This window comes from Electrona antarctica (assembly GCF_951216825.1).
Source record: "Electrona antarctica genome assembly, chromosome: 13".
NCBI lineage: Eukaryota > Metazoa > Chordata > Actinopteri > Myctophiformes > Myctophidae > Electrona > Electrona antarctica.
Window position 1 is genome coordinate 25,686,831 of NC_136794.1, and position 13,760 is coordinate 25,700,590.

At 44.4% G+C, this 13,760-nt stretch overlaps 1 protein-coding gene across 1 annotated transcript in view; it reads left to right on the plus strand.

Annotated features, from left to right (window-relative positions):
- hdac4 (histone deacetylase 4) overlaps positions 1–13,760 on the plus strand; it is a gene marked incomplete at its 3' end in the record, with an annotated part of 212,896 nt that overhangs the window by 167,195 nt on the left and 31,941 nt on the right. Inside the window, exons 19-23 of the mRNA XM_079517717.1 lie at positions 1,828–1,935; positions 4,145–4,200; positions 4,833–4,920; positions 8,033–8,152; positions 9,642–9,739. Coding sequence (XP_079373843.1) covers positions 1,828–1,935; positions 4,145–4,200; positions 4,833–4,920; positions 8,033–8,152; positions 9,642–9,739 — 470 coding nt within the window. The remainder of the gene's footprint in view (positions 1–1,827; positions 1,936–4,144; positions 4,201–4,832; positions 4,921–8,032; positions 8,153–9,641; positions 9,740–13,760) is intronic.

A 13,760-nucleotide genomic window follows, 5' to 3' on the forward strand; every position in this document is an offset into this window, starting at 1 on the left:
AGCAAAAATTCACCCGCGTCTGGTTTTACATTGAAGCGAGAGCACAGGGCCGTCTGGCGAGAGGTGCGTGTAGGCTCGCCGTGCGCCATGGCGTCGTGAGATCGGCCCCTAAGCGAGCAGCAGTCTTGCTCTGTGCTAAGGAAGTGGTTATACAGACAGACCGACTTTCCTAGAATTAATAGATAGATATATAAGACTTAAAATGATAATGTGATGGCTGCCTTGGATGGCTTACTGGCTAATGGCTGGCTGGCTAGGCCGGCCAACTGACTGACTGGCTGGCCGGGGTTCATATAATCTATGTAGGGAGGTCTGGGCTTTATGCTAGAAACCCCTGTGTGGGCCCCAGCAGCAGTGGGTTCCTGTTTGTGCGTGTGTGTGTGCGCGCGTGTGTGTGTGCCCTATCTTTTCCTGTCCATCATGTCTTCCATTTGCAAATATTGTCTTGCCATGACCGTTTGAAGGGTTTACACTGCCCTGTGCATGGCTGTCATTACAATCACTCACACAGGGTAAATAATCTATATCTTTGCGTGTGTGTGTGTGTGTGTGTGCGTGCGTGCGTCCGTGCACGTGTGTACCGTGGTGATTGGGGCTCAGGGCCAGACGTGCTTCAGCATTAATCAAGCCTGACTGCTGAATCGTTGGCCTCTGTCGGAGAACACACACACACGCTCGCGCACACAAACACAAACACACACACGTTCGCTGTGACTTGAGTCTCTTTATGTTTATGTCCAACAATATATTTTCTTTCTTATATCGATTTGGTTTCCCGAGTAGGTTAAAACAAACACTAGGAATGATTTTTGAAATACTCCAGTACTTGACCCAGGCTATGGACTATGTGAGCTTGTAGACTTACAGTATGTATGCCTCCAGAGCTCTGTGATTTGTATCCCAGCCACCCACAAACTTGCACCTTCTCTGAACTCCTAGCATGCCTGCGGGCTCTGTCCAAGGGACCTTAAATCAGACTTTGAAATGTGCAATGTGACACACTGGAAAAAAAATGAATAATTTGAATTTTATTTGGTGCGGTTTGCATTAGCACTGCGCTTTGTCAACCACACCAAACGACATGCGGTTGAAGCGTGGTCGCTCATTTAGTGAACAGAATTTCTACCACAATGAGATAAATAAATGCAACTGGATTCAGATGTTACAGTAACTCCAGGGGTAGCCTTCCCTAATCCTTACCCTGTGTCAGGGTTTACAAGTCTGTCGACAGTCGTTCACTTCCTGTGAACCATACGGCAAATTTATAGGCTACTTGGTCGTATGGCGGGCCACTGCGCACTAGTTCACAATGTATAGGCTACTTCGTCTTATGGCGGGCCACTGAGCACTAGTTCACAATGTATAGGCTACTTCGTCTTATGGCGGGCCACTGCGCACTAGTTCACAATGCGTTGAGGACGCGCCACTTTGTGAGCTTGTAGATCCGCACCCAATTTCGAATTAAGCAATATTACACCAAGACGGTGTGCGTCACCGTCATTAATGGCACGCCCATGCGTTGCTGCAGGAACGAGCCGATAGGGGAGTTCCGTAGCCACTCTGGCTGAAAAGTCCCATGAAAACTGCTAGCCTAGCCACCCAACCCGCTCTGCTCTAGGAGCAGCTATAACGGGACTCAGCACAGCTGAGGGGCGTTTGCGCATCACAATGTCAGACAAAGGGCTCCTTAATGTTCAGTTTCTAGTACAAACGCAATTCATGTAGAAACAATACCAGGTTTCAGCAATACACATGTTGATGCTTTTGCCAATAATGTTTGTCGGCCTGTATTTAAGTGTGGCTCTGTGTGTATATTTGCACTGGCAGGTGGACAGCGACACCATTTGGAACGAGATCCATTCATCCAGCGCTGCTCGTCTGGCCGTGGGTTCAGTGGTGGAGTTGGTCTTCAAGGTGGCGGCTGGAGAACTCAAGGTTAGTCAAGTTACTTCTACTATCTGGCATCTTTTTGGCATGTGATTATAGCCAAACAACAAACAATGTTCTTAAATGGCACAAATAGCAGATCTACATCTACAAACTCGCAATGCATCACATGATATCACATCAAAATGATAGTCTGTTACCTTTTTTCACTGATGAAAACTAAATGGAAACTGAATGAAGACTAAGCCATGATGACTAAAACTATAACTAAATGTACTGACAATTTCGTCAACAAATTTAAAAACTAGACTAAAATTGATCATTTTATGTTTAGTTGGGTGTTCTGCTCTGATAATAGCGGATCTTCAGCATGCAACCAAATGTAAAATCTGCCATTACGGCATCAAGGCTCGTCAAAATATTTGTTTGTATCGACAATATTCCAACTGTAGATTTAGTCAACTAAAATCGCATGACATTTAGTCGACTAAAACTAGACTAAAACTAAAACATTTCAGGTGACTAAAATAGGACTAAAATTAAATACATTTGTATTCAACAGACTATAATGACTAAAACTGAATAAAAATTTGCTGTCAAAATCAACACTACTCTTGAGCTCCCATCTCTTATGGAGAGGCAGGAATGTGCTTCCTTCCCCAAGGCTCTTATTAGCACCTCTCAGACAGACCCCCCCCCCACACACACACACACACACACACACCACCCTACACCGCTGTCTCGCCCGCCAGCCAGCCAGCCAGCCAGCCTTCCTGTGTCTGTGGCTGCGCCTGCCTGGCAGCACCCGTGCTCAGTGTTTGAACCCAGCGGGGCGGCTGGGTGCTCGGGCACCGCTATAGTGCAACAATCACTGCTAACAGGCGTACTTTATTAGCCACACACCACAACCACCTGCAGCGCAGCAGGCATGCCCGGCGTTAGCCTAGCTGCTCCGCCACATCACCGCCGCGTAATGACATTCCTCACAGAAATCGTATAGCCTGCCATGCTAAATGCCCACATGGCGCTTTGGCGAGGAATGCTATCTTTCATTACTTCCTGTACGTGCGTGATTGAATTACCACAAAATATGTAAGTCAGGTTCTAATATCTACCAAACTGCATTTTTATTTTATTTTTTTTATTTTTTTCATGAGATGAAACCGGGCATTTTTAATTCATGAAAAATACCTACAGTACTTCCTTCAATTAGGGTTGAAGTTACTTACCCTCAACTTAACCTGATCTTAACACATTTGCACGCACGCACGCACGCACGCACGCACGCACGCACACACGCACGCACACACACACACACACACACACACACACACACACACACACAGTCACACAGTCACACACAGACACACACATTCTTTAGACACACTTTCTTGCTGCCCTGCCCTCCAGGGATCCTCCATAGCCCCAAAGAATTTGATAAATCTTCAAAAAGCTCTCTTATTGAGCATCACACTCTCACTCGTTCCAGTCATCCCCCTCTCTCTCTCTCTCCCTCTCTCTCTCTCCCTCTCTCTCTCTCTACCTCTCTCTCCCTCCCTCCCTCCCTCCCCAATTCCACCTCGACACACAAGGCAGGCTTCAATGACGGGGTGTCCTCCTCTCTGGCCAGCTGGGGTGGTTGTTTCTAGAAACGAACGATCCCCTGGCCAGCTGCTAATCCACAGCAGCTGCCTCAACATCATTATCCGGAGCCTGCCTCGCTCTGCATCGACCCTTACATCTATCTAACGTTCCTCGCACCGCACCGAGAGAGACCCCTGGAAGCAGTGGGCCGGCAGTCCCACAGGTCCCCATATTAACACAGCAGCCCCCAACTGACCCTTCGCAGCAGCCTCAGAGTGTGTGTGTGTGTGTGTGTGTGTGTGTGTGTGTGTGTGTGTGTGTGTGTGTGTGTGTGTGTGTGTGTGTGTGTGTGTGTGTGTGTGTGTGTGTGTGTGTGTGTGTGTGTGTGTGTGTGTGTGTGTGTGTGTGTGTGTGTGTGTGTGTGTGTGTTAATCAGCATTCTAGAGCTTGTGAGGACATTCTTGGGAAGTGGTCAGTTTGTTCGAATACATCATTTAGGGTTAAGTCAACCACTTAAGCCCTTATGTAGCTACTTTGACACAAGACAAATAGCAAAAATACTCCATCTACATTCTACAGTATAAGCTCAAGTCACGACAACACGTTTTGAGCTGAGTGTTGTTCTGTATTTCCTTAACCCTGAAGTGTAAATGATAGTTGTTTCCATTGACAGAATGGTTTCGCTGTCGTACGGCCCCCTGGACACCATGCGGAGGAGAGCACGCCTATGTAAGTAATCCATTGCTTACGAAGTCACCACCGAGATACCCATGTACATATCTAAATACTTCCTTAATGTCAACAAAGTCCACAATCACGACACCAGAGGGAGTTCAACAAACTATGTGCAACCCATATTCAGCTCAGATTCGCTCCTATGCCACTAAAATGTGGAACGCACTACCAACAACCATTAAGAAATGTGAATCCCTAGACTTGTGCTTTTCATGGTTTTCATCCTCAACAGTTTTTGTATTGACTGTATTGACTGATTTCAATCAATCAATGTATAACACAATATTTGTTTATTTTTCGACCCATTCCCCTAATCGATTACAGTCTCTGTGCTAACGTGAAAAAATAAAAAAGTGAGTCGTTTGGCCTATGCCAAGTTAGGGACGATTGAGCATACCCTGTTTTGACAAAACGCAGCGAAAGTCAGGAAGCGGAGAAAAAGTTGTTTCTGTGATTTTTTTTTAACATGTAGTAGATTAAATAGCTATTCACGAGAGGCAGTTGGAGGGGAGAAAGGTTTACTGAAGCACACTAGGACGATGTTTCTCTCACTTCCCTCTTTCTCTCTCAACCCTCGATATGTCCGACTGCCTGGCATTCCATCCGTCTATCTTTTGTACCTGCAGGGGTTTCTGTTACTTCAACTCGGTGGCCATCGCTGCCAAGCTCCTACAGCAGAGGCTCAGTGTCAGCAAGATCCTCATTGTGGACTGGGTGAGTTCAATATGACACACACAGCAAGCCTGCCTGCCTGCTCACTCGCTTCAAATGCCTTTTTATTTTCATGATGAATTAGCCGTTGTACACACAGCGTAATCCTGTGAGGTGTGCACACATTTATTACAGAGCATCCCCGAATGTTTTCAGCGGGAATGGGATTACGAACCCAGTTACAGTATTAATGAAACTAATGGACTTGGGGTGTTGTTTTTTCCAGAAGTGTGCCATTGTGTGACAGCAGCACAGGAATACAAACAAAAGTGTGGTTGCACCGACGCAATTCATGGGTTTGCAACCACCATGGCACACAAAATAGTGTTTCTTTCAACATGCAGTACAGTGCCTGTGGCCAGAAGTTAAGTGACCGCAGAGATCACGTGTATCGCATTTTGTACAATGGAGGAATTCCAAAAAGTATTGAAAAATCACACTTGTGTGAAGCGAGCGGGGCCATTCATCACAATGATGTCAACAACATGACGTCGCAGATATTTCGTGCTGAAAATGCACATTTCGTACATTTTCGCGACAGACAGACAGACAGACAGACAGACAGACAGACAGACAGACAGACAGACAGACAGACTGCATTGGAGCGGCTGCACCACTCAAAAACAGGGTGGAAAATCTACTGGGATATTTAGATTCCATGACCCACACAGTATATTTAAAAAGTTACAGCGAGAATTGGAGGATTTGAGTTCAGTAACTTTAACTAATGGTTTGGTTTCTGAAATTTAAAAAAATATATACTTTAATGGGAAATCACATTTTGAAATTAAATACATACATTTTTGGCTACTGCAAAACAAATCAACATACTCGATTTCCCCATTTATGTGTCATCAAAACAGTGGGAAGAGTAGCACAGCAACGTTTTGCGGGTATAATAAAGAATAATATGTACGATTGCTATACTGTGGTTGCCTGAGGCAACCACACTAATAAGTCAAATCACAATGGCGGTGAAAGCAATGTAGCTGGGTGTGGTGTGGTTCTCATGTGGGCTGTGTTCTGTGTTGTACATGCACTAATAATAGGCATTATAGCATTATCACTTCATGTTTTTCCTCCAGTTGCATATTTGTTTTATGATGAGTTTCAGAGAGAGGGTGGGACCTGGGAATACAGTGGGTGGGTTTTGAGGAGGACCTGCAAATTAAACGGCCCTCAATAACGGTCCAAAACAATGACAGCGTTGTCGGGCCTGTGCACAACAGCCACAACCAGACATTTGTCAACAAGACAGTGGCTAGAAGCATCAGCTATTTGGGCCAGACACTGTCCCCGCCCCTTCCTTAAAAGGAGCTCCAAACAAATCGTTCAAGAGACGAAAAATATCCATTACGGCAAATGAGCGTGACGAAACCTTGCCCGTTGTCCCTGAATGCTGCCCTACGGTGGCTGGCTATGGCCATCCCCAGAGCTCTTTGAAGATACTTTTCATTTCCTCTCTGTCTGTCATGGGGGGGAAGAGGGGGGACTGCTGTGGCTTACTGTCGTGCCACAGTGCAGGGACGTGTCATGACGCCAACCCTCCAGCCAAAAGGGACATTTTTTGGAACCATTGTATTAAAACATTCCTAGGATGTGGCGGATTGAGGTCACTTTTATATGGCTGTCTTGTTGTCGGAATGAAATGAATAGGTATTGTTTGCTAAAGAGCTGCAATTCTTTTTATTTTATTTCTTGTCTGTTGTGTCTGTCCGTCCCAGTCAACGTCACAGGCCTCAGCTGGGACGTGGACTAATTGTCTGGCAGCTTTTCAGTGATTATTCCATTGTGTCCCTGTATAGATGTAGGCCTTGGTTTTCGTTTGGATTTTGTCTTAACCAAAATTAATTAACCACATGAACCCTAGCATCCCTATTTTGGGCATGTCGTAATAGGCAGGGGGGGAAAGAGGCAGATCTACAAGCTCACAACACATCTCAACACGGTGCTTTTGCAAGCTTTTAGATTTGCTATTTTTGGGTGAAGAGAGGAGGAAAGGTACAGAGCTCTGGGGGACCCTGGGCAATGCAGTATAGGGTTTAGGTGGTTTGTAACAGAACTTGTTTTCCCCCTACTATAAAGGCTATGTGCTTGACGACATCATACCCGGAAGTTATGCGGGAACGCATACTGAGTGCCAAAAAACTACATTCTGGCCTTGACAGCCTGTACATCCAAACAGAAAAGTCCTACAGTATATGATTGTATTAAAGGACGTTAAACTCACCAACATTGCAGCTGTACGGAAAGCTTGAATTATCCTCTTTCCATCTGAAAAGTTTTTGTTAGGAAAAAATCCACCGTAGACATGTTATGAGCTACTTTCTGTCAAGAAATTCTGTGCAGGTGATTATTGTGTCAGTGTTTGGAAGCGCTCGTTTGCAATAACGCAACGTCCTGCTGCCTCCTGCATTATGTGTAATTTAGAAACCGGTGCTATGCAGAACCGTTGAGTGATTTCCAACGAGCGCTTCCAAACTCCAACACTCCATGCTGCCCCCCTGAGGGGGACACGCCCCCCTCATCTAGACTGAGTGGCAAAACATTTGCCACTCAGTCTAGATGAGGGGGGCGTGTCCCGGTGGGAAAGTGATGCATGTGTTGTGGATAGTTTATATTGTAGCTTACTTCTAGTGGTGGAAAGTACATTTACTTAAGTACTGTACTTAAGTACAATTTGGAGGCATTTGTACTTTAATTTCCAATTTCCTTTTAATTCCAGTCCACTACATCTCAGAGGCAAATATTGTACTTTTACTCCACTACATTTATTTGAAAACTTTAGTCTACAAGCACACAATATGCGTTGCGATGCGACGCATTGTGAGCTTGTAGATCGCCTATTTTCAAAAGAATTGTATACATCTGAAAACTTGTGAATTGGGACATTCTGCAATGCATAATGAGTACTTTGTACTTTTGGTACTTTAAGTACACTTTGATACCAATACATTTTGAATTCCGGATTTTTACTTGTGACGGAGAAGTTCTATATTTTAGCTTACTTCTCTTACTCATCTATCTTTACTGGTTTCTAGGATGTCCACCATGGTAATGGCACCCAACAGGCCTTCTACAGTAATCTAACTCATGTATCTTTACTGGTTTCTAGGATGTCCACCATGGTAATGGCACCCAACAGGCCTTCTACAGTAATCCCAACATCCTCTACCTGTCACTCCATCGCTATGATGACGGGAACTTCTTCCCTGGCAGTGGGGCCCCTGACGAGGTGAGGAGACGGATCTGTCTGTGCTGACTGTACAGTATTACATCATAGATGTTACAAAAGTCATTGCCCTTTAATACATACAGCGTTGTTATTTTTTATCGTAAAATGGGCTTCACTGCTGGAGTTTTTCACTAACCTTTGAAGAATCACCGGCAGTCAACGTAGCTCCCTTTCGCGATCGTCCACGTTAAAATCGCGCATTCGCTTCTCATAATTTCGAGACATATTCCAAAACTGCCATCCAACACAAAGAAGCGACCACAGGTCGGAAAAGTCGGGTACTGCAGGGAAAGTTAACAGTTTAGAGGCCCCAGACGGAGATCACCGTCAAGTTCAAGTTCATGGTCAAGTGCCCCAGACGGAGATTGATAAATGGGACGGAGATTAATGATATCAAAACCGATCGCATCGCTCCACAGCCTAGGAGCGCTTGTTGCCCAATCCTCGGTGTTGCACAACAGTGACACGTCATCGAAAATGTTCCCTGCCTGTTTAGCGGACGAAAACAAAAATCTTAAAATGTTCATAACTCGCGATCTAAATCATCACGTCTAATTATGAAAAAAGATCCTGTGTTAGGCGGCGCTCCGCGGTCCAGTCGCTAGTCGCGATAGATTTATTCTTACCTCCCGTTGTTGTCGATCGACTCTAGAGTGGTGTGGCTATTGTTAGCTGCTACACAGACAACTTCCGGTGCGCCGGTAAAAGTGGTCCGGGCGCTATAAATGATGGGCACATTTTATTAATGGATTAAATAGGTCCGGGCCCTCAAGGTGTTAATATCCATAATTTAAATCTTCAAACTGAGATATATTTTATAACTGTTAGCACAATCATATCTTAAATTACATATTTTATGACTGTTATCACGGTCATCATGAATAAACAATTTAAACACACGTACATCTTATTGAACATTATTTTCATTACCAATTATCATAGGGCTCCTGGTCTAATGGGCCACCTGGCCTGAGAAACCCGTTCTCAAGGACTTACTTCTGGTCATTATTTAGGTAGCGCACACATATTTTGAATGCCTTCGGCAGAGTTCAAATGAGCCATTTTAATCTAGATTCATCTAGATTAACTCCAGGATTGCAGTGAGATTAATCTAGATTAAAAAAACGAATATGCCCACCACTACTTTTAATGTTTTGTATTGATTCAGTTTAAGATGAATGCTAAGCTACTGTCTATCAGCATCTCCGTGTCTAGGAGATAATTATACTCTAGCGCACAATGCGATGCGTTGAAGATCAGTTCTTGTCGCCAAGTGACACTGTCATGTGATTTGTTTTTAGGCATTATTCTATGTATATACATCAATGATCAAAGCGTGTGTGTGTGTGTGTGTGTGTGTGTGTGTGTGTGTGTGTGTGTGTGTGTGTGTGTGTGTGTGTGTGTGTGTGTGTGTGTGTGTGTGTGTGTGTGTGTGTGTGTGTGTGTGTGTGTGTGTGTGTGTGTGTGTGTGTGTGTGTGCGCTCTCTAGGTGGGCAATGGAGAAGGCATGGGGTTCAACGTTAACATGGCGTTCACCGGAGGGCTGGAGCCTCCCATGGGCGATGTGGAGTACCTGGCCGCCTTCAGGTAAGCCTGAAGGCCTCGTGGCCTTTTTTTGATCGGACGTTCTGTGGCTTGAGTGTGCCAAACGTAGGCCTTCTTCGGACACTCTGGAACAGCATGGCACTAAATGCTTAACACGAGGACTCCCAGGACTCGTGCCACACAAGAGCCATTATTAAAGACCTAGTGAAATGAAAAATATGTTTTTACTTTTTTTCACACTTTTAGACAATATCCGTGGGCAAAAGTCCATAAAAAAGACAATTTTAATGAATTCCTTTGAACGAAAAAGTGCTGCGTGATGACGTGCTCACATGCATATAAATTAATCTTGATTTAATTCACCTGTTTGATTCCGATTGCTGAGTTGTCCTCCAAACACAGTTGGTTTTGATTACTACTACATTTTTTCTCATCTCATTCAAGATGACATCCAGACAGTGTCAACTCATTTAAAACTTAATCATCACCCTGAAATATGTATCTGAAAACATTATAGGTTAGAAATAAGCCATGAGCTTTGCTGCCCGTCTCTCTGTCACTTTGTAAACAAACACTGCGTGCATGCGTCGTGCATGAGATCGGAGCTACATCCCATAGCCTGGAGGGATGCAACGTTCTGAGTGGTTCAAAAACACACAGCTTTCCCTTTCAGAGTGAAACTTCAAAATAAAATGCCCATATTTTTTCATTTCACTAGGTCATTAAAGTCGGGGTGCAATGGCTTTTTCTGTCTTTTTATTTTGAACTTTCAGTCTGAAACGGAAGGCTGTATGATTCTGAACCAATCAGAGCGTCGCATCCCTTTAGGCTATGGGACATTTGAATCTAGGCTTTGAATCTTTGAATCATTTGAAGACTAGTGTTTGTTTACAAGTCAGACAGATGGCCAGCTAAGCTTGTTTGCTACTTGGTGGCTTATTTCTAACCTAAGATGTTTTCAGATACATATTGTCATCTTGAATAAGATTAAAAACTGAGTAGTTATGTCATCAAAATCAGCTGTGTTTGGAGGAACGTGCAGATGGCGCAGCAATGGGACCGGGCCACGCTTCGTCATCACGCAGCACGTTTTCCTTCAAAGGAAGTACCGGTAATTACAATTGGATTGTTATGGACTCAATATAAAAATACACAAAAATGGCAATTTTCCCATTGTTTTGGCATCTATTGTAGGTATGGCCATGATGACTACGGATATGCTCTAAAAGTGTGAAAAAAATATTTTTCATTTCACTATACCAATATCAGAGATCCAGTGCTTTGATGAACCGAGAAATATTTAAGTCTATGATCAATAAAGAACTCCCATTCCAAAGACGAGAACATTGAACATTGAACAGCCACCGTACCCCACAAGTCTGGCGTATAAGAGCAAAATGGTCTCCATGTGAAGACCATTTTGAATATGGTCAATTATATGAGCACTGCGATGCAGTCTGACTGTATGTCACAGTACGTTTTTTCCCACTCACAGTACGTGAGTCAATGATACCTCAGATTTTAGGATGTGCTGTGAATCCCATCTGATGTGGGGAGATCCAAAGAATCGTAGCATTCTGGGCATTTCCTTTTGTCACAGAGCCATTCTCTTTGTGTGTGTGTGTGTGTGTGTGTGTGTGTGTGTGTGTGTGTGTGTGTGTGTGTGTGTGTGTGTGTGTGTGTGTGTGTGTGTGTGTGTGTGTGTGTGTGTGTGTGTGTGTGTGTGTGTGTGTGTGGGGGGGGGGGGGGGGGGGGTTGAGTATGTAATATATGATGTGTAGTAAAACATGACCTGGCTGCGACCGTTTAGGTGGTAGCTGTTCCTATCTAATGCCAGGTCTGAATTCTATTAGGTCCGCTGTCTGGGGCTATTTATAACCTCAAACAGACAGACACGCACGTGCAAGGCATACACACACATTATGCATACAAGCATGCTAAAACAGGAATGTGCTCACCCAGAGATGTACACGACACACACACACACACACACACACACACACACACACACACACACACACACACACACGCTCAGACACACATGGCAGTGCTGTTCATACAGTCATGCCCTACCACCATATGGTATATGGAGTAGGTCTGGATTGGTTCCAGCCTTCTTTGAAGATGAGCCCGTGTGTCTGTGTGTCCATCTGGCCCCGTTGCAGACACATCAAACCGACAGGCCAATGTCGACTGGCCGCCGTCGGCACGCAAAAACCCTACCCCCCCCCCCCCCCCGCCCCCTCGGCCGGAAGCACACCTTGGCCCGTTAATAAAGCCCAGACGACTCTGTGCTCTTCATCCTCCTCTCACTGCCCCATGTCATCCTCATGCCCTCTCTCTGATGTCCACGTGCACCTCTGACAGTCGCATAAACTATGTCACACTTAGGACAGGATTTATGAGCCAATGCTGGAGCCATGTGCAACACACGTACAGGGTGGCATACTCTGTATTGTGTGTAAACTGCGGTATTCTCAGGGATAATCTAACTCTGAGGGTGTACTGTAAAGGATTTTACTGTGTAGTACTGTAATATTGAATGACATTATATTAAATCATTATACTTGGACATACATATTGAAAGGGAGTATTTGCACAAGGATCATAACTGCGTTGTTACTGTAATAGTTGTTGTTTTATCAAGGGAAAGCGCTATGACTCATTTTGCCAAATCTAAATAGTTTTTTGTTTTCTTTTTTTTTGCAAATGTAGATTTTGAACTACGACCGAACTTTCACACTCACTTTTACTTCATAAGACACTTAAGGCGTTCATGGCCACAGCAGGTTCTGTTTCATGACATCATGCACATAGCAGCATGTGTTGTGATTGGACAGATGTACATACAGTACATCTGCACAGCCGTGCCACAAAAATGGAACGGTGTAGCATCACCATATTCATTTTTCAGTCTTACACTGTACCGTGCTTAAAAAGTGCATGGTTGATCATGGTTGCATCAAGGCAACCCTACTATTGGTTAGCTCGTCTCAGGTTTAATTGCCCACAACAGCCCCGTGCCCTGTGGAATTGTCCTCAAGCAAAACGCTGACCCCATGCCTGCCTACTCATTATAAGTCGTTGTGCATTAGAGTTTTAAGCTAAATACCTTGAATGTTAATGTAAATCAACATCGTTTTATTGGGAAATCCTGACAGCTCAACGAGTATGTTGGGAGAACTATGACTATCACTGACCCTCCCAACTGAGAGGCAGCCAGCGTTCTTAACAAGAGTTATCGTGAAAGCATCCAAATTAGGCTGTAAAATTGTTTGTTTTTTTACCTAGTACAGTAGGTATCATTCTGCATTTAGATAAATTACGAGCAGATAAAATCGATGAAGCATATGCTGGCGGTGACTTCTTAGTATGGAATTGCATTTACTGTAGGGTGTCATCTCATAGTGTTGCCTTTTAAAAAGGCTGGCACAACATTCTAAAAGCTCAGACTTTTGAATACTGCTAGTGTAATTGAAAGTACTGGCTGCTTTCTACCTTGTGTGTATTTTCTGCAGGAGTTTGCACTTTAAAGGCCATGGTAGTGGCTAATATAACCTACTGTAGCTTGTCTTTCACTTACCCTGTTTTTTAACAGCGGGAGAACAGCAGCGACTCTCCTAGTGGGCGTTCCTGCTGTCATAACCGTATGTAATGTAAACGTATCACCGTTACACGTGGAGGGTAAACAAAGCAGCGCATGAATTTGATTGCCTATCGACGGGCGATGTCGTCCAAACGATAAAATATTTTCATGTTTTTGGACGATGTTCCTCCACCCACTTTTCAAATATCGCCTCTTTGCCTGCCATCGCCAGTAGTTGCCGGGTCCCATAGACAAATAACTCACTTCCGGACAATATGCCAGGCTGTCGCCCGCTGTTAAAATGTACTGTGACAGTAGCCCTCTACACTGAAGCTACAATAATGATGATTGAAGCCTTGCTTCTGTAGTAGCTTCCAATAAACCAAACCTATCCCCAACCTACAGTACTTTCACTGTCCCAGCACGTCACGTGCTCGAGTCCCGTTTGCCACATGTCTTTCACTGTCTCTCCTGTCT